This window comes from Oncorhynchus mykiss, chromosome 10 (assembly GCF_013265735.2).
Source record: "Oncorhynchus mykiss isolate Arlee chromosome 10, USDA_OmykA_1.1, whole genome shotgun sequence".
In the NCBI taxonomy this organism is placed as follows: domain Eukaryota; kingdom Metazoa; phylum Chordata; class Actinopteri; order Salmoniformes; family Salmonidae; genus Oncorhynchus; species Oncorhynchus mykiss.
Genome location: NC_048574.1, coordinates 22,887,326 through 22,907,825, shown reverse-complemented (window position 1 = coordinate 22,907,825; position 20,500 = coordinate 22,887,326). Strand labels below are relative to the sequence as shown.

Genomic DNA, 20,500 nt, shown 5'->3' with positions numbered 1-20,500 from the left:
AAAGGGGGAGACACCCTGGACCCAAACTGTTACAGACCTATATCCATCCTGCCCTGCCTATCTAAGGTCTTCGAAAGCCAAGTCAACAAACAGGTCACTGACCATCTCGAATCCCACCGTACCTTCTCCGCTGTGCAATCTGGTTTCCGAGCCGGTCACGGGTGCACCTCAGCCACGCTCAAGGTACTAAACGATATCATAACCGCCATCGATAAAAGACAGTACTGTGCAGCCGTCTTCATCGACCTTGCCAAGGCTTTCGACTCAATCACCATATTCTTATTGGCAGACTCATTAGCCTCGGATTTTCTGATGACTGCCTTGCCTGGTTCACCAACTACTTTGCAGACAGAGTTCAGTGTGTCAAATCGGAGGGCATGCTGTCGGTCCTCTGGCAGTCTCTATGGGGATGCCACAGGGTTCAATTCTCGGGCCGACTCTTTTGTCTGTATATATCAATGATGTTGCTCTTGCTGCGGGCGATTCCCTGATCCACCTCTACGCAGACGACACCATTCTATATACTTCTGGCCCGTCCTTGGACACTGTGCTATCTAATCTCCAAACGAGCTTCAATGCCATACAACACTCCTTCCGTGGCCTCCAACTGCTCTTAAACGCTAGTAAAACCAAATGCATGCTTTTCAACCGTTCGCTGCCTGCACCCGCACGCCTGACTAGCATCACCACCCTGGATGGTTCCGACCTTGAATATGTGGACATTTATAAGTACCTAGGTGTCTGGCTAGACTGTAAACTCTCCTTCCAGACTCATATCAAACATCTCCAATCGAAAATCAAATCTAGAGTCGGCTTTCTATTCCACAACAAAGCCTCCTTCACTCACGCCGCCAAACTTACCCTAGTAAAACTGACTATCCTACCGATCCTCGACTTCGGCGATGTCATCTACAAAATTGCTTCCAACACTTTACTCAGCAAACTGGATGCAGTTTATCACAGTGCCATCCGTTTTGTCACTAAAGCACCTTATACCACCCACCACTGCGACCTGTATGCTCTAGTCGGCTGGCCCTCGCTACATATTCGTCGCCAGACCCTCTGGCTCCAGGTCATCTACAAGTCCATGCTAGGTAAAGCTCCGCCTTATCTCAGTTCACTGGTCACGATGTTCTACACGCGCTCCAGCAGGTGTATCTCACTGATCATCCCTAAAGCCAACACCTCATTTGGCCTTCTTTCGTTCCAGTTCTCTGCTGCCTGTGACTGGAACGAATTGCAAAGATCTCTGAAGTTGGAGACTTTTATCTCCCTCACCAACTTCAAACATCTGCTATCTGAGCAGCTAACCGATCGCTGCAGCTGTACATAGTCTATCGGTAAATAGCCCACCCATTTTTACCTACCTCATCCCCATACTGTTTTTATTTATTTTATTTTATGCACACCAATATCTCTACCTGTACATGACCATCTGATCATTTATCACTCCAGTGTTAATCTGCAAAATTGTAATTATTTGCCTACCTCCTCATGCCTTTTGCACACAATGTATATAGACTCTCCTTTTTTTCTACTGTGTTATTGACTTGTTAATTGTTTACTCCATGTGTAACTCTGTGTTGTCTGCTCACACTGCTATGCTTTATCTTGGCCAGGTCGCAGTTGTAAACGAGAACTTGTTCTCAACTAGCCTACCTGGTTAAATAAAGGTGAAATAAATAAATAAATAAATTAGCGGTGATGCATACTCGCCAAGGTGATGAACGAGTGCAATCGTTAGTGGTAGTATATGCACGGATAATGATATTCATTCTACCAAGAGCTCTCCGGGGTTGCGGGCTGCACCTGCAACCCGCAGGTTGTGTGTGTGTGTGGCGAGCTTCGGGACCAGCTGACGCGTTAATTAATTGATTGTTGGGCCCAGAGTGATTAACGATCGCCATGACACTAATTAAATCCTTGTAGGGGTTTTGAGAGAGGCTGAGAAGGAGAGACCAAGAGAGAAAAAAGATTAAGTCAAGCATCTCAATGTACCAAAACATTTTTCATGCACTCAAGATGTAGAAAACACTCTTTGGTACTTCCTCTAATGACTGTATTAAAGAATTTCTCACATCTCGACTCGCCTCGACTAGATGGACTGTACTTATGGCCAATTCTATCTTTTTGAAACTTGGACACTGTCCCTGTTTGTTTTTAATTGCTCTCCTTCCCTTTTATCAGGACGCTCATCTTTGAACTAAAGCAGAGTGGGGCACAGGAAGTTGACTTATGGTGGAGGTAGGAGAGGTGAGAGAGGAGGGTGGGGTGGAGAAGAGAGGGCAGGGGACCAGACAGATGGTCGGTTTGTTCCTCTCTGTGACTGAAGAGATGCCCATTACCCCGGGACCAGAACAAGAACGAGGGGGGTGGAAAGAAAATAGATGAGAAAGAAAGACAGGGTATTGAGATGAGAGAGAAACAGAACAAGTCAAGGAAGATGCTACAATATAGAGAAAGAACAGCGAGGATGTGGAGAAAATAACAAACTCTTGCCTCCTTCATACATTTTTAACAATCTGTTTAGCGCAGCACCCAAAGCTGCCAACCATGATTAATAGTTAGATGCCCGGCCATTTACCCCTTCCCACTCCTTTCCTCCAATCACCAGTCACCAACATGGACCTGCCCCCACAGACAGCCACATCCTTGGCTGCCATACAGGTCCGTTCAGGGTCAGCCGGCCTATAGAAAGAGAGATGGAAGAGTGATGTACTGTTCGACTTGGAGTCACCTCTCCTGTCTCTCTTGGGGCTTTTAGACAGGGCACTTAGACTTGTGTAATGCCAACGCCACTGCAACTGACCAGCCAGCCACACACACACACACACACACACACACACACACACACACACACACACACACACACACACACACACACACACACACACACACAGAGAGAAGTAGTGGATGGCATCCAAAAACCAACCACATTGCATTATATTGATTGCATTGTGTTGTCTCCCTCTGTGTTTTTGTAGTGTGCTTTGCATCATTAATTAGCTTTGTTTTGAATAAGAGTGGTTTTAAATTAACCAAAAGGTCTGAAAACCTAGTTGTTAGTTTGAAATCTGTGTTTGTGTGATTGTGTAGCCCACTAACCTGCAAGCGGGTGGCCGTGAGCTGTCACCATCATTAGATCCTTGTCTACATCTTCCACTGTTGTGAGCAATTTCTAGCCCCCGTCTAGCTCTGAGCTTCCCAATGAATTTTTAATGACCCACACACACACACACACACACACACACACACACACACACACACACACACACACACACACACACACACACACACACACACACACACACACACACACACACACACAAAGTTTCCCTTGCTAGTAGTATGGCTATGGATCATCAGCCCATGTTGCTGCTTACTGTTGAGTGCTCAGTATGCAGCACAGTCAGAGCCACAGAAAATATGAAGTGCTGTATGAGCCACAGAAGTTTGCAGACCGCTCTGGTTACATATTCCACCTCTTTTCAATCTCATGTTCATTATGCCCAGCACAATACCATTGTCTACATAATGTGAAAAGTCCTTTAATCTCCTTTAAACGTTGGGGTACAACAGTTGAACTAAGCTCATGAGGCATTTATAAGTTAGTGTTCTTTAAAAATAAATTGGTAGATATAATACATTTATAAGTCCAAAAATGTATCTAGCAATTGCAGATTGCCCCTTAAAACTCTCCCATTAGTACCAAAGTATCAGGGCCCATATTTATAAAGTCTTTCAGAGTAGGAATGCTGATCTATTATCAGTTTTGCCTTTTAGATCTTAATGAATACAGTTACATGGACAGGGGGGACCTGATCCTAGATCAGAAACTCTAACCCAAGACGCTTTATGTGCACAGGCCCAGAGGTACTATAGTAAAGAAAACTAAAATAACAGCACATATGCTCCAAACCCTTTTTGAGGAACTGTGGTTTCTCTATTAAGGGACAAGCTAGCAGTGTTACAGCTACATGTGAGACTTCATTGACAGCAAAGCGTAATGTTACTCTTTATTAATGTTCATGGGACCATATGAGCGCAAATGTACATATCCAACAACTATGTTCCAATAGAACATACTGTAAATAGAATACTTCCCCATTAACCATTATGAGAATAGTACTTATTAGATCAGAGCAATAAAACATATGGGTATCTTTGGGGAGATACACAGAATTATTATACATAGTTAACAGTCTTTGGAGACTACAGATAGCCCATAGATTCTAGATAGATGTTCACGTTGACTTATCTGGAAAGATTTGCTCCAGAACACCTGAATGTGAAAAGGCAAAGGCATTGTGCTTCTGTGCATATACACCGATGTTGACTAGGCCCTCTCTCTTTTTGCCAGGAAACCGACTCTGGGGCCTACACCTGCGTGGCTTCCAGCTCGAGCGGAGAAACGATGTGGAGCGGTGTACTCACTGTTAAAGGTAAATGCCCACACACGTAGACACGCGCGCACACACACACAGGACACAGTGAATGGTAAATCTACTGTAATAAACTCCTCCCTACAGTATTAGATTGCCTCTGCCATGTCATTGTCACGTTGGCATGAAGGATCGGGAGACAGACGCAGGAATGCGTAATAGTTTTTATTATTAAGCCCAAATTACTGCGTGCCGTATAAAGGCACAGGGAGGGATCCGTGACAGCAGCGCAACGACACCGGCCTCGAGGACAATCACAGGAATGCAGTGCAGGTCGATCAGGACACGATGCAGCTGCTGAAGTTGCGTGGGACGGGCCAGTTGCTGCTGCCAAAGTTGCGACGGCATCGGACGGACCAGTAGCAGTGGCGCCGGACAAACTAGTTGTAGCGTCGTCGGACGGGCCAGTTGTAGCTGCTGAAGTTGCAGCAACACCAGACGGACCAGTCGCAGCATTGTCGGACGGGCCATTCCCGCTGTCTCCCTTAATGGTCGATTATTCTGTCACGTTGGTAACAATGATTTGGGAGACAGACGCAGGAATGCGTAATATTTTTTTTAAATGAAGCACAAATTACGGCTTGCCATGTAAAGGCATGGGGACGAAGACCAAACAAAAAAACTAGGAGTACCTTGAATAAATAAAACATGCGCACAATGATTAAAACATGGGACGAGACCCGACCCACAAGGGCACGAAAACCCAAAACACACAGCACAGGTACTCACACGCACCAACGGACATTGTAACAATAATCAACCCCCAAATGGAAACCAAAGGGCACATATATACAAATACAATCAGTGGGAATAGGGGCCAGGTGTGTTCCAGAAAGATCCGTGACAGTCATGCCCATATAAGATCATTGAATCAAGAAATAAGGCAGAGGTCTTGTGATATTGTGGATGAAATCACACCCAGGGGCGTTGCTTGGCCCATGGCGAAGCAGAGGGATGATGAGTTGGAATAAGTAGTGTCTTATTGCTGTTATGAAATGCTAATGTTTGATGAAGCTTGATAAGATGGTATTTAGTGCCTACTAATGCTTCGTAAACCAACCAAACAGAAACTCTGATAATTCACAACTAAACTGTTATTCAGCCAGTCCGTCAAAGTCAGTTACTGTGATCAGGGCTGGGGTGTCGGTTCCATTTAAACTCCTTATTGACAATAATGTTGCTTTTCAATTTGGAATTGACAGAATTTAAATTGAATTGACCTATTGCATGAATTATTTATTCGTAACTCTTTAGACCACAAAAGGGCTTCCAACAACAGTTATATAGAGAATGGTATACTAAATATAGGAGATTCACTACCCTCCAGCTACCCTCTCATCCTCTGTCTCTATTGTCTTTTTTAAATGCATTTTAAATAAAGTTTGATTTCATTGTGATTTTCAGAGAGTGGAGGTTCGTCTGTGCCCCAGGCATCAGAACCCTTCCAGCTACCGGGACCTCCCCAGAAGCCTGTGGTGACCGACGTGACCCGCAACAGTGTCACCCTCACCTGGCAGCCCAACGCCCATGAGGGGGGGGCTGCCGTCACCTCCTACATCCTCGAGGCCTTCAGGTGGGTGGAGTCGACAGTAGAAGATAGACCTGGGCCGCGTTCAGTAGGGCTCAACCTTGTGGTACATTCTGTAGAACAGACAGAAAGACAGATTTGAAAAACAGTTTTTTCTTAGAAGTAACATGAAACATCTGAAGACACACTTTCCCTAACACACATTTTCTATCCTCCAGCCCACTGCCCTCTCTCTAGCCAGAGGTTGCTGTGTGCAGCCATCCCTCATCGTTTCTTAATGGTGTGTCAGCACATGAGCCGTGTTAGCCGGGCATGACAGGCAGGAGGGCTCACCCCCCCCCCCCCCCTGCGGACACACAGACTCTGACACCTTTCACATTCTAATCAACCCCAGCTAGGGTGGCAGCTGGCCCATGCTAAGCCACTCCCCAAATCTCCCAGCTGCCCCCACTTTGCTTTTATTCCACATCAAACAATTCAAAATCAAATCACATTTTATCGGTTGCAAACACATATTTAGCAGATGTTATTGCGGGTTTTACGTCCGTCGTTAGATGAATGAGACCAAAGCACAGCGTGGAAAGTGTTCATGATTTTTAAAACTGAACTCCGACAAAACAACAAAATACAAAACAGAACATAAAGTTCTGCAGCGCTAGACAGCAACTATGTAAAAACAAGATCCCACTATCTAAGGTGTGAAAAAGGGCTGCCTAAGTATGATCCCCAATCAGAGACAACGATAGACAGCTGCCTCTGATTGGGAACCCTACCCGGCCAACAAAGAAATAGAAAAACTAGAATGCACACCCAAATCACACCCCGACCGAACCAAATAGAGAAATAAAAAGGCTCTCAAAGGTCAGGGTGTGACAGCGGATGTAGCGAAATGCTTGTGTTCCTAGCTCCAACAGTTCAGTAATATCTAACAATTCACAACAATCTAAAAGTAAAATAAAGGAATTAAGAAATAATTAATACTGGATATATATTATTTAAAATATTAGGACGAGCAATGTCAGTGTATGTGAATGCGGCAGGTAGCCTAGTGGTTAGAGCATTGGACTTAATCCCCGAGCTGACGAGGTAAAAATCTGTCGTTCTGCCCCTGAACAGGCAGTTAACCCACTGTTCCTAGGCCATCATTGAAAATAAGAATTTGTTCTTAACTGACTTGCCTAGTTAAATAAAGGCAAAAATAAAATAAATATATACAGTACCAGACAAATTTTGGACACACCTACTCATTCCAGGGTTTTTCTTTATTTGGACTATTTTCTACATTGTAGAATAATAGTCAAGACATCAAAGCTATAAAATAACACATATGAAATCATGTAGTAACTAAGAAAGTGTTAAACAAATCAAAATATATTTTAAATTTGAGATTCTTCAAAGTAGCAACCATTTGCCTTGATGACAGATTTGCATACTCTTGGCATTCTCTCAACCAGCTTCATGAGGTGAGCCTTGTAAAAAGTTAAGTTGTAGAATTTCTTTCCTTCTTATTGCATTTGAGCCAATCAGTTGTGTTGTGACAAGATAGCGTTGGTATACAGAAGATAGCCCTATTTGGTAAAAGACCAGGTCCATATTATGGCAAGAACAGCTCAAAAAAGCAGAGAAACAACAGTCCATCATTACTTTAAGGCATGAAGGTCAGTCATTTCGGAAAATTTCAAGAACTTTCAAAGTTTCCTTGAATGCAGTTGCAAAAAACATCAAGTGGTTTGTAATGACACACACATAAACACACCGTGATCAACTTAGCGCGCCTCCATGGAAATTAGTGAGGTAATCTAAAATGGTAATGAATTTAAATGTGGATGGCACAGACAGACAAGTCTACGCTGAGAGGAATTTTACCCCCTCCCAACCTGACTCACTAGCCCCCTCATCCCTCTTCTCTCACCTTGCCCCCTGGGCAGTAGTTAGCACCGTGCCAAGTGGGCAAAATTGTGCTGGGGGTTGTGGGGGTGGGAGTGTCCAGGGAGAGAGAAGTAGGGATGAGTGTGTGTGTGACAATGGGGAGATGGAATCCTGACACATTGTTACTGTATGAAGAATGGCAGATGTACCATTCTAAAGGACATGCATGTTTATTGGGAAAGTGTGTATGTTTACGTGTGTATCTGTGTTTTCCTGTGTGTGTGTGCGTCCCATGCTTCAGCCTCTTAAATCTTAGATTTATCACTACCAGTATTGGGTGGTCTGCTAGAGGAATATTAATGGCTCGCGCAGCTTTTATATCTCTGTCGCCTAATTGCGCAGGTTAGCTGTAAAGTCACTAGTCTGCTGCTGTCTCTGGCAAGATGAAGAAAATAAAAAGTGAACGAATGTAGAGAAATTTGAAAAAATAAAAAAGCGAGGGGTGGAGGAGGTTGTCATGTGACCATGCCACTAAATAATAAGAGGTGACATTTAATCTAAATAAGAAGAGTCAGGAGAGGAAAATGCTGGACCGTCAAAGCCAAAGAAGCTCAAGCTCTACCTTCATCAGATGCGTTGTTCACAAGATTTATCACATTTATTTATTACAGAGCGAAATAGTATCATTATGCAAGTGATCTCACACATTTTCATAAAAACAAGCCATTTTAAAAGGACAAAAAAACATAAGACTTGACAGAAACACAGCTGGCATTATTGTTATTGTAATCAGAATGAAGACAGTGAATAATAGTTTACCACTATTTTTTTTTTTTTTTTTTTTTTACCTTTATTTAACTAGGCAAGTCAGTTAAGAACAAATTCTTATTTTCAATGACGGCCTAGGAACAGTGGGTTAACTGCCTGTTCAGGGGCAGAACGACAGATTTGTACCTTGTCAGCTCGGGGATTCGAACTTGCAACCTTTCGGTTACTAGTCCAACGCTCTAACCACTAGGCTACCCTGCCGCCCCTACTATAGAGTAATGACATCGTTGTCACTACAGGGTATAAGGAAGGCTTGCCTTGCACAGTAACTTTACTAACATAATTGGAAATGACACAACATCATTGTCTGTGGTCTCTTACTCTAGCCAATCAGCAGGCAGTACGTGGCAAACGGTGGCTGACCTGGTAAAGTTGGAGAAACACACTGTCAGCGGTCTCTTTCCCAACACCATCTACCTGTTCATCGTCCGAGCGGTCAACGCCTACGGGCTGAGTGACCCCAGCCCCATCTCTGAGCCCGTCCGCACACAAGGTCAGTACCTGGGAGGGGATATAACAGCTTTACTGGACATTTACTATGAAAGATAATCGAGAAAAAAAATTAAGCATTACAAGGTGGTTGTTAGTGTAGAGAGAGCGTGAAAAGTTTGTAAGTGAAAACTTTTTTTCTCAAATTTTGAAGCATTTCATCATGAAAGCATGGCGGTTTGAAGGCTTCATAAAAACGATTTAGATTATTTGAATCAAGTGTATATGAGCTACAGTAAGCATCTACTATAGTTTTACTGTTATTGTGTGTCTGATGTTTGTTAATGTTGTGTTTGCAGATGGTAGTCCTACAGGTCAGGGAGTGGACCACAGGCAGGTCCAGAAAGAGTTGGGAGAGGTGGGTGTTCATCTTCAGGAGCCTATCACACTCACTGCCTCCAGTGTTCAAGTATCATGGATGGTGAGTACCCTGACCTGAGTTTTTACATATTCTTTCACAGGAGAAATACCATCTGTAACGATGTGCGCTCAGAGTCGGGAAGAAAGTTCAGGTAGTGAGTGTTTAAAAAAAATGTACGGAACATAATACAAATCAAGAAACACTAACAGCACACAGACAGGAAACTGAAACAGAAACAATGACGCCTGGGGAAGGGACCAAAGGGAGTGACATATATAGGAAGGTAATCAGGGAAGTGATGAGTCTAGGTGAGTCTGATGACCTGCAGGTGAGCGTAACGATGGTGACAGGTGTGTGCCATAACGAGCAGCCTGCTGACCTAGAGGCCGGAGAGGGAGCACGCGTGACACCATCAGTTGTACTTTCACACTCTGGAATCTTTTTTTTTTTTTTTACTGTATATCCATTTCCAAGGGCAGTAAAACTGTAATTCATAAATGTCTATTTTTTTCTCTCTTTCCACCCTTTTCTTCTGTCCCTCCCCAGGTAGACCGTCAGTCCCAGTACATCCAGGGCTACCGGCTCCTCTACCGGCCCAGCGGTGGCACCTGGCTGCTGCAGGATATCAAGGCCCCGTCAGAGCGCCTGGCCGTGGTCGCCAACCTGCTCACAGGCACAGAGTATGAGATCAAGATCCGGCCCTACTTCGACGAGTTCCAGGGCAAGGACAGTCGGCTGCTGCTGATCAGAACAGCAGCGGAAGGTAAGACTGGCTTGAAGCTACTGATACTCACAACTTCTGATGAGACTGACACAAGCCCTTTTGAGACCGAGGCTCTCCTAATATGGACATGGTACACTTGAGATAGCCTCTGTCCATAATGGAGGGAATGGTGGGTAACAAGGGTTTTAAAATAGGTTTTTCTCAATGGGACTTCCAGGTTCAAATAAAGGCTTTTAAAGTGGCGATTGATTGGTCATACTCAGCCGTTGCTGTCAAAGAAAATGTGCCCTCAGTCAATTCACCCAGCAAAATAAGGGTGAAATACAAAATACATTCTAGAAGTGGTTTTTAAATAAAACTTTTTAGTACTTGTCTTGAAACATTTTGAGGACTCTGGCTTTTTGAAAAAGGCTAGCTGTTCAGGAGCCTCTAGGAGTCACATCACAGTCGAAGCAATTGGATTGCAATTCCCAACACCTGTGTGACCTTTACATCCTGTTATGAAGACGAAGCACTGTTTATAGTTCAATAACCATTTGATGGCATTTGATGGAGTCGGCCATTTTCATCATTCTCAAATCATATTTTCGCTATTTTGCCAAATGCCCCTATTTCATTTTTTCATATCAGTTGGGGGTTTTTCACACCTTGCTCATATCTCTTCTCCTGCAGTCCCAAGCGCCCCTCCCAGATCAGTCAACGTGGTTACAGTGAAGCTGAGCAACAGCTCCAGTATTAGTGTGTCCTGGGAGCCTCCTCCCGCCGACATGCAGAATGGAATAATCCAGGAGTACAAGGTATGCTGACAGAGAAAATGGCATGATGATTGGATCTGTCCAAAAACGTGCATCCACGTTTTTTGACATTTTCGTATAAACAAAATGGACATTACATAATAATAATAAAATAATTACAACATAGTTTCTTTGGGATTCATTAAAACAAGTAATGGGAAACAAAGGAGTAGCTATGAATTGTTTTGAATTATTTGAAGCAAGTATCAGAAAGTACCCAGTTACCAAATAAGTATTTTCTAAATAACAAAATATCATGTAAACACCAGCTCAAACAGGACTGTAAAATAAATTGTGTCTATATAATGACTTCCTCAGAGTTACAACAGGCAGTCCTAATAGCATGTTGACGTTTACTGTCATGAGTCTCGTCCTGGAGGCAGAACTGAGTGATATCTTCTTAGATAGGCCAGCTACAATGTCAAAATTGCCTATATTGTAAAAATATATATAAAAACTCAAATTCATTTAAGGTTAGGGTTAGCAGTGTGGTTAAGGTTAGTGTTAGGTTAGGTTTAAAATCAGATTTTATGACTTTGTGGCTGCCTTCAGAACAAGATTCATGACGCAAAAAAACTCTAACCTGCGTCCTAATTTGGACACCGCAAATTTTACCTCTTCCATCTCACACCAACTCACCGTCCTCCAACCATCAACAGGTGTGGTGTGTGGGCAATGACACCCAGACCCGCTACCACATCAACACCACTGTGGATGGCACTGTCCTCTCCACCGTACTCAAGGGGCTGCTGCCAGGCATCCTGTACCAGGTGGAGGTGGCAGCGGTGACCAGCGCCAGAGTGGGCATCCACAGCCAGCCTGTGTCCGTCCTCATCAGTGAGTCCCCCCAGAACCACAAGCTAGCAGAATTAGACATTTCAGACTGCGATATCAAGGAGATAGTGGGGGTAGCTAAAATTACTGAAATTATTGCCAAGCATTTTTTTTATTACATTTAAATGTTTGGCCATTTAGCAGACGCTCTTATCTAGAGCGATTTACAGGAGCAATTAGGATTAAGTTCCTTGCTCAAGGGCATATCAACAGATTATTCGGCTGGTTAGAGGTTGGTTATAATACTTAACAGGTAAAAGTTAAATATCCCTCCACTAACTACTTGCCGCTCTCCTTCAGAGCTGCCAGTGGAAGCACCGTCAGTGCCCGGTACCGGGGGGGGCGCGGAGGGTGATGAGAGCAGCGTGAGCCTGGCCGAGCAGATTACTGATGTGGTGAAGCAGCCGGCATTCATCGCTGGGATCGGCGGGGCCTGCTGGGTCATCCTCATGGGTTTCAGCGTGTGGATCTACTGCCGCCGCAAGAAGAGGAAGGAGCTTAGTCACTACACTGCATCGTTCAACTACACGCCTGCTGGTACTTTACACTTTATATGATGCAATCTTCACACACCACTAAATGTTACCTTACCACAATATCAAAGAAGTATGTTGTAATCCACCTTATCATATCAAGTATTCCACTGCACTTTACAAAAGGCTACTATTATACCTTAAAGTTACCTAACAAAATATTTACTTGTTGCATTCTAATATATTGGCAAACTTGCACTTGACAATGGAGTGCAATGGAGTAGAAACTTGTGTTTTCTCTGGTTGAATGACTATTTTTACCCTGTAGGCACCTGAAACTTACCCAAAGTGACATAGTAAACGAGAATCACCTGCCTCCAACCAAATTCATTTGAATTCTTCTGAATTCGTAATACTTTTTTTTTTAAATCTTCATTTCAGTTTAGATGTTTTACTTGTTGTGCAGTTGTAAATCAAACAAATCCTTGTGTGAACACCAAAATAGTATTTCGATGCATTAAAGGGGCCATCTGCAGTTGCTACATCCATTTTCGGGCTTACAACAAACATAATGATATGTACCCATTGATTCTTGAAGAATATAGCATATACAGTAAATGCCTCGTGAGCTTTGTTCAACTGTCATACCTCATCAGAACCCAAAATATAAGGTTGCTTTACTCAAATGTTTGGAACAAAGCAAATGTAAACAAACACTATACAGCCTGACAACATGGTTAGAACTATAATTTTGATATCATGGACGGTCAGTCCTTGCATCCATAGCTTTGTCTATAAATTTGAGTGGTTACATTTCTCCAGCCCCATCTCTCAGCTTTTTACTGAAACAGAATATGAATGCGCTTTATTTTTTAAAATGCTGATTCCTGCTTTAGGGTTGCCAATATGTTACAACGAACTGTACCATACTGCACTGTGGCAACCTTACTGTATTTTACCTTGCCCTTCACACCTGAATGCACATTTATTTTTTTCTGCAGTTGGCTTTCCACATGGAGAGACATCTGGACTTAGTGGAAGGTAAGGATCCCTGTTTATGTCATTTCAAGTTGATTTTCACATTCTTATATTAGTCCTTTTTTTGTAATGTGATGAGAACAAAGTTGTGGATTGACATCAGATATGACCATAGTGACTACCTACATGTACATATTACCTCAATTACCTTGTCTAACTGGTGGCCCCGCACATTGACTCTGTACCGGTACCCCCTGTATATAGCCTCGCTATTGTTATTTTACTGCTGCTCTTTAATTATTTGGTACCTTTATTTCTTATTTCTTGTAGGTATTTTTCTTAAAACTGCATTGTAAGCGTTTCACTGTAAGGTCTACTACACCTGTTGTATTCGGCGCATGTGATAAATAAAAATGGATTTGATTTGATGAATTGTGTTTTAGGCCTGGCATGCTGGGTGGCAACATGGGCAACTACCCATGGCTGGCAGACTCTTGGCCCACCACCAACCTGGTCCACAGTGGCAAGGAGGCTGTCAAATGCTGCACCTCCAAACATGACACGGCAGAGAGATACTACAATGGTATGAGACAGGGCATGATTCTGCTCACCATGGCCATTTTGTTTTGTAGAAACATGAATGGTATACTACGGGGCTGCCAACATGCATGCATTTTGCGTACCAACTACGCAATTCTCTGTCCATGTACGCAGGTACGAGTTCCGGGTTAAAAGTATGCAGAAATTAATAGGGTCAGATTTTTTGTTTTTTGTTTTTACATTTTAATAAAAAATAAATCCACTGAGTAAATCTAACAGCAGTTCACTCGCATTTGCTAGTGAAAGAAAGAATACCCTCTTGCTAGGGACAGAGGTCCCAGGCAGAGCCAGGTAGCGCCTTGCTAACATGGCAACATGAGGGTATATTAACTCTTTGGTCTTCCACCATGTAAGTGGATCAGCATCCAGGGGACTACAGTCCACTTCCCTGTATGAGGTCACCTCCTCCTCTATGACCTTGACCTTTGACTTGGTTCCCTGCTCCTGGGTTGTGAACAACTCTCCAAAATGCTCAGTCATGGCAGACTTCTTTTCTGGAGGAGAACCCCTGTCACCTGCCATCTCTAGAGAGGGGTTAGCTCCTGTGGTATCTGTGGCTTGACCCTGAAGAATTAAATTAGATGAAAATACTATCTCTGAAGTGGCTTTAAAAATATGATTTGTTGTTAGAAATATATATCAGACACTATTATGACAATTACAATTATTACCTTATAATGAATTGTTAAATCACTAATTAATCAAATAATAAATGTCATATGAACAAAATAAATACAATACCTGTACAATTGGTCACAATCTCTGCTGTGAGTTAATTGTAGACTCAGACGAGCAGCAGCATCCAGGTGCAGCAGGGACTTGAACCGGGGGTCCAAAGCAGGGGCTCTTGTGTAAGAAGTCTTGGACACCAGGGTCAGCATATCTAGGCTCCAGGTTAACTCTGATAGCAGTCTTGACATCCCTTACTGCGGGTTCATCTTCATCAGATGCCACCATTGATTTCAGGATCATTGTTTTCATAGGCAGGACCATGGAAACTGATGGAATGCTTTCAGTGCATATCAGTGTTGTGACTGTTTTGAGAGGTTTGCACACTTTGATAACTTCCTCTGCTAGTCTTATGTTATTTTCAGACAGTCACAATATCTTTCACATTCTTCCTCACAGCTTGATCAGTCAGTGTAGAATACACAGTCACTTTCTGCTCAAGGTGTCTCTCAACCATGTTATGGCTTGAATTCCATCTAGTAGGGACATCTTGGATTAATTTGTGGTTTGGCAGCTCCAGCATCTCCTGATTTGTCTTAAACATGTACAGCAGTTGTGCTTTTATGAAAGAAGGATACCACCGTCCTGATCTTTGCTAGGAGGCAAGAGATTGGATTCACTGACATTGCTTTTTGAGATGCTAGATTAATAACGTGAGCAAAGCATCCTATCTGTGGCCCCAATCCAGTTAGTGCAACGGCATTTACAATATTTCTAGCGTTGTCAATGGTCACAGGAATCGTTACGTTATCCCCCTCCAACTTCCACACGGCAACTACGTGACTCTCAAGGGGACGTGTTTGAAGGAGATGGCTTTTTATCTCCCACTCTGCCGTAATGAAATGAGCCGTTACAGTATGGTAGCTCTAGACGTCCAACTGTCTCTTGTTAGAGCAACAGACCTCATTCCTGACAACTTGCTCTCAAGTAGTTTTTTTTGGTTTGTATAAGGCAGGTATTAATGTCTGGGCCAAATGTGTACGGGAAGGAATAGTGAAGCGCGGCTCAACCACTTTAACATGTTTCTGAACCCTGCATTCTCTACCACAGAGAAGGGTCTCATATCTGCCGCTATGAATTTTGCCTTCGCTCCGTTGATTTCTTTAGCCGTACCGGAGTCAGCCGCATATTGTTGCCTGAAGGCTGTGGGGAGAAGTGGTTGCCGTTTCATTTTTTCACCTAGTCACACTGATTGGCACTTTGGGGTGATGTCGGCGCAAAAGAGTAGTCATGTTACTCGTATTGAAACTCGAATAGGCTATCAGCAATGAACAGAGCCTACATGTTGTAGATGTTATATCCACCACTCTAATAGGCTATCAGCAATGAACAGAGCCTACATGTTGTAGATGTTATATCCACCACTCTAATAGGCTATCGGCAATGAACAGAGCCTACATGTTGTAGATGTTATATCCACCACTCTAATAGGCTATCGGCAATGAACAGAGCCTACATGTAGATGTTATATCCACCACTCTAATAGGCTATCAGCAATGAACAGAGCCTACATGTTGTAGATGTTATATCCACCACTCTAATAGGCTATCAGCAATGAACAGAGCCTACATGTTGTAGAAGTTATATCCACCACTCTAATAGGCTATCAGCAATGAACAGAGCCTACATGTTGTAGAAGTTATATCCACCACTCTAATAGGCTATCAGCAATGAACAGAAGCTACACGTAGATGTTATATCCACCACTCTAATAGGCTATCAGCAATGAACAGAGCCTACATGTTGTAGATGTTATATCCACCACTCTAACAGGCTATCAGCAATGAACAGAACCTACATGTTGTAGATGTTATATCCACCACTCTAATAGGCTATCAGCAATGAACAGAGCCTACATGTTGTAGAAGTTATATCCACCACTCTAATGGGCTATCAGCAATGAACAGAGCCTACATGTTGTAGATGTTATATCCACCACTCTAATAGGCTATCAGCATTGAACAGAGACTACATGTTGTAGATGTTATATCCACCACTCTAATAAGCTATCAGTAATGAACAGAACCTACATGTTGTAGATGTTATATCCACCACTCTAATAAGCTATCAGTAATGAACAGAACCTACATGTTGTAGATGTTATATCCACCACTCTAATAGGCTATCAGCATTGAACAGAGACTACATGTTGTAGATGTTATATCCACCACTCTAATAAGCTATCAGTAATGAACAGAACCTACATGTTGTAGATGTTATATCCACCACTCTAATAAGCTATCAGTAATGAACAGAACCTACATGTTGTAGATGTTATATCCACCACTCTAATAAGCTATCAGTAATGAACAGAACCTACATGTTGTAGATGTTATATCCACCACTCTAATAAGCTATCAGTAATGAACAGAGCCTACATGTTGTAGAAGTTTTATCCACCACTCTAATAGGTTATCAGCAATGAACAGAGCGTAGATGTTATATACACCACTCTAATAGGCTATCAGCAATGAACAGAGCCTACATGTTGTAGAAGTTATATCCACCACTCTAATAGGCTATCAGCAATGAACAGAGCCTACATGTTGTAGAAGTTATATCCACCACTCTAATAGGCTATCAGTAATGAACAGAACCTACATGTTGTGGAAGTTTTATCCACCACTCTAATAGGTTATCAGCAATGAACAGAGCGTAGATGTTATATACACCACTCTAATAGGCTATCAGCAATGAACAGAGCCTACATGTTGTAGAAGTTATATCCACCACTCTAATAGGCTATCAGCAATGAACAGAGCCTACATGTTGTAGAAGTTATATCCACCACTCTAATAGGCTATCAGCAATGAACAGAGCCTACATGTTGTAGATGTTATATACACCACTCTAATAGGTTATCAGCAATGAACAGAGCCTACATGTTGTAGATGTTATATACACCACTCTAATAGGCTATCGGCAATGAACAGAGCCTACATGTTGTAGATGTTATATACACCACTCTAATAGGCTATCGGCAATGAACAGAGCCTACATGTTGTAGATGTTATATACACCACTCTAATAGGTTATCAGCAATGAACAGAGCCTACATGTTGTAGATGTTATATACACCACTCTAATAGGTTATCAGCAATGAACAGAGCCTACATGTTGTAGATGTTATATACACCACTCTAATAGGCTATCGGCATTGAACAGAGACTACATGTTGTAGATGTTATATCCACCACTCTAATAAGCTATCAGTAATGAACAGAACCTACATGTTGTAGATGTTATATCCACCACTCTAACAGGCTATCAGTAATGAACAGAACCTACATGTTGTAGAAGTTTTATCCACCACTCTAACAGGCTATCAGTAATGAACAGAACCTACATGTTGTAGATGTTATATCCACCACTCTAACAGGCTATCAGTAATGAACAGAACCTACATGTTGTAGAAGTTTTATCCACCACTCTAATAGGCTATCAGTAATGAACAGAGCCTACATGTAGATGTTATATCCACCACTCTAATAGGCTATCAGCAATGAACAGAACCTACATGTAGATGTTTTATCCACCACTCTAATAGGCTATCAGTAATGAACAGAGCCTACATGTAGATGTTTTATCCACCACTCTAATAGGCTATCAGTAATGAACAGAGCCTACATGTAGATGTTTTATCCACCACTCTAATAGGTTATCAGCAATGAACAGAGCGTAGATGTTATATACACCACTCTAATAGGCTATCAGTAATGAACAGAGCCTACATGTTGTAGATGTTTTATCCACCACTCTAACAGGCTATCAGTAATGAACAGAACCTACATGTTGTAGAAGTTTTATCCACCACTCTAATAGGCTATCAGCAATGAACAGAACCTACATGTAGATGTTTTATCCACCACTCTAATAGGCTATCAGTAATGAACAGAGCCTACATGTAGATGTTATATCCACCACTCTAATAGGCTATCAGTAATGAACAGAACCTACATGTTGTAGAAGTTTTATCCACCACTCTAATAGGTTATCAGCAATGAACAGAGCGTAGATGTTATATACACCACTCTAATAGGCTATCAGCAATGAACAGAGCCTACATGTTGTAGAAGTTATATCCACCACTCTAATAGGCTATCAGCAATGAACAGAGCCTACATGTTGTAGAAGTTATATCCACCACTCTAATAGGCTATCAGCAATGAACAGAGCCTACATGTTGTAGATGTTATATACACCACTCTAATAGGTTATCAGCAATGAACAGAGCCTACATGTTGTAGATGTTATATACACCACTCTAATAGGCTATCAGTAATGAACAGAACCTACATGTTGTAGAAGTTTTATCCACCACTCTAATAGGCTATCAGTAATGAACAGAGCCTACATGTAGATGTTATATCCACCACTCTAATAGGCTATCAGCAATGAACAGAACCTACATGTAGATGTTTTATCCACCACTCTAATAGGCTATCAGTAATGAACAGAGCCTACATGTAGATGTTTTATCCACCACTCTAATAGGCTATCAGTAATGAACAGAGCCTACATGTAGATGTTTTATCCACCACTCTAATAGGTTATCAGCAATGAACAGAGCGTAGATGTTATATACACCACTCTAATAGGCTATCAGTAATGAACAGAGCCTACATGTTGTAGATGTTTTATCCACCACTCTAACAGGCTATCAGTAATGAACAGAACCTACATGTTGTAGAAGTTTTATCCACCACTCTAATAGGCTATCAGTAATGAACAGAGCCTACATGTAGATGTTATATCCACCACTCTAATAGGCTATCAGCAATGAACAGAACCTACATGTAGATGTTTTATCCACCACTCTAATAGGCTATCAGTAATGAACAGAGCCTACATGTAGATGTTTTATCCACCACTCTAATAGGCTATCAGTAATGAACAGAGCCTACATGTAGATGTTTTATCCACCACTCTAATAGGCTATCAGTAATGAACAGAGCCTACATGTAGATGTTTTATCCACCACTCTAATAGGCTATCAGCAATGAACAGAACCTACATGTAGATGTTTTATCCACCACTCTAATAGGCTATCAGTAATGAACAGAGCCTACATGTAGATGTTTTATCCACCACTCTAACAGGCTATCAGTAATGAACAGAACCTACAGTTTGTAGAAGTTTTATCCACCACTCTAATAGGCTATCAGCAATGAACAGAGCCTACATGTAGATGTTTTATCCACCACTCTAATAGGCTATCAGTAATGAACAGAGCCTACATGTAGATGTTTTATCCACCACTCTAATAGGCTATCAGTAATGAACAGAGCCTACATGTAGATGTTTTATCCACCACTCTAATAGGCTATCAGTAATGAACAGAGCCTACATGTAGATGTTTTATCCACCACTCTAATAGGCTATCAGCAATGAACAGAACCTACATGTAGATGTTTTATCCACCACTCTAATAGGCTATCAGTAATGAACAGAGCCTACATGTAGATGTTTTATCCACCACTCTAACAGGCTATCAGTAATGAACAGAACCTACAGTTTGTAGAAGTTTTATCCACCACTCTAATAGGCTATCAGCAATGAACAGAGCCTACATGTAGATGTTATATCCACCACTCTAATAGGCTATCAGTAATGAACAGAACCTACATGTTGTAGATGTTATATCCACCACTCGTTGGTAATCCCCGTTATAGTTTACAGGGAAACTGAAATGTTCCCAGACGACAGACCTGAATGATACTGGGGCATCTTCTAGTTCTGGCTTGACAATGTTTGCCATGTAGCTCCTTTGCATTTAGCTAACTGCTAATTCCTTCATAAGATAATTGCTGCTACAACGGTCTCTGTTCTCGCTGGAGTAAAATAACTAATG

The 20,500-nt window shown here is 42.1% G+C and overlaps 1 protein-coding gene across 4 annotated transcripts in view; it reads left to right on the top strand.

Annotated features, from left to right (window-relative positions):
* LOC110533520 (roundabout homolog 3) overlaps window positions 1–20,500 on the top strand; it is a 242,088-nt gene that overhangs the window by 207,518 nt on the left and 14,070 nt on the right. For all 4 annotated transcript variants that reach the window (XM_036989922.1, XM_036989921.1, XM_036989923.1 and 1 more), the window contains 10 exons: window positions 4,361–4,442; window positions 5,847–6,015; window positions 8,994–9,160; window positions 9,456–9,577; window positions 10,064–10,280; window positions 10,914–11,038; window positions 11,695–11,872; window positions 12,170–12,406; window positions 13,344–13,383; window positions 13,764–13,903. In XM_036989922.1, coding sequence (XP_036845817.1) covers window positions 4,361–4,442; window positions 5,847–6,015; window positions 8,994–9,160; window positions 9,456–9,577; window positions 10,064–10,280; window positions 10,914–11,038; window positions 11,695–11,872; window positions 12,170–12,406; window positions 13,344–13,383; window positions 13,764–13,903 — 1,477 coding nt within the window. The remainder of the gene's footprint in view (window positions 1–4,360; window positions 4,443–5,846; window positions 6,016–8,993; window positions 9,161–9,455; window positions 9,578–10,063; window positions 10,281–10,913; window positions 11,039–11,694; window positions 11,873–12,169; window positions 12,407–13,343; window positions 13,384–13,763; window positions 13,904–20,500) is intronic.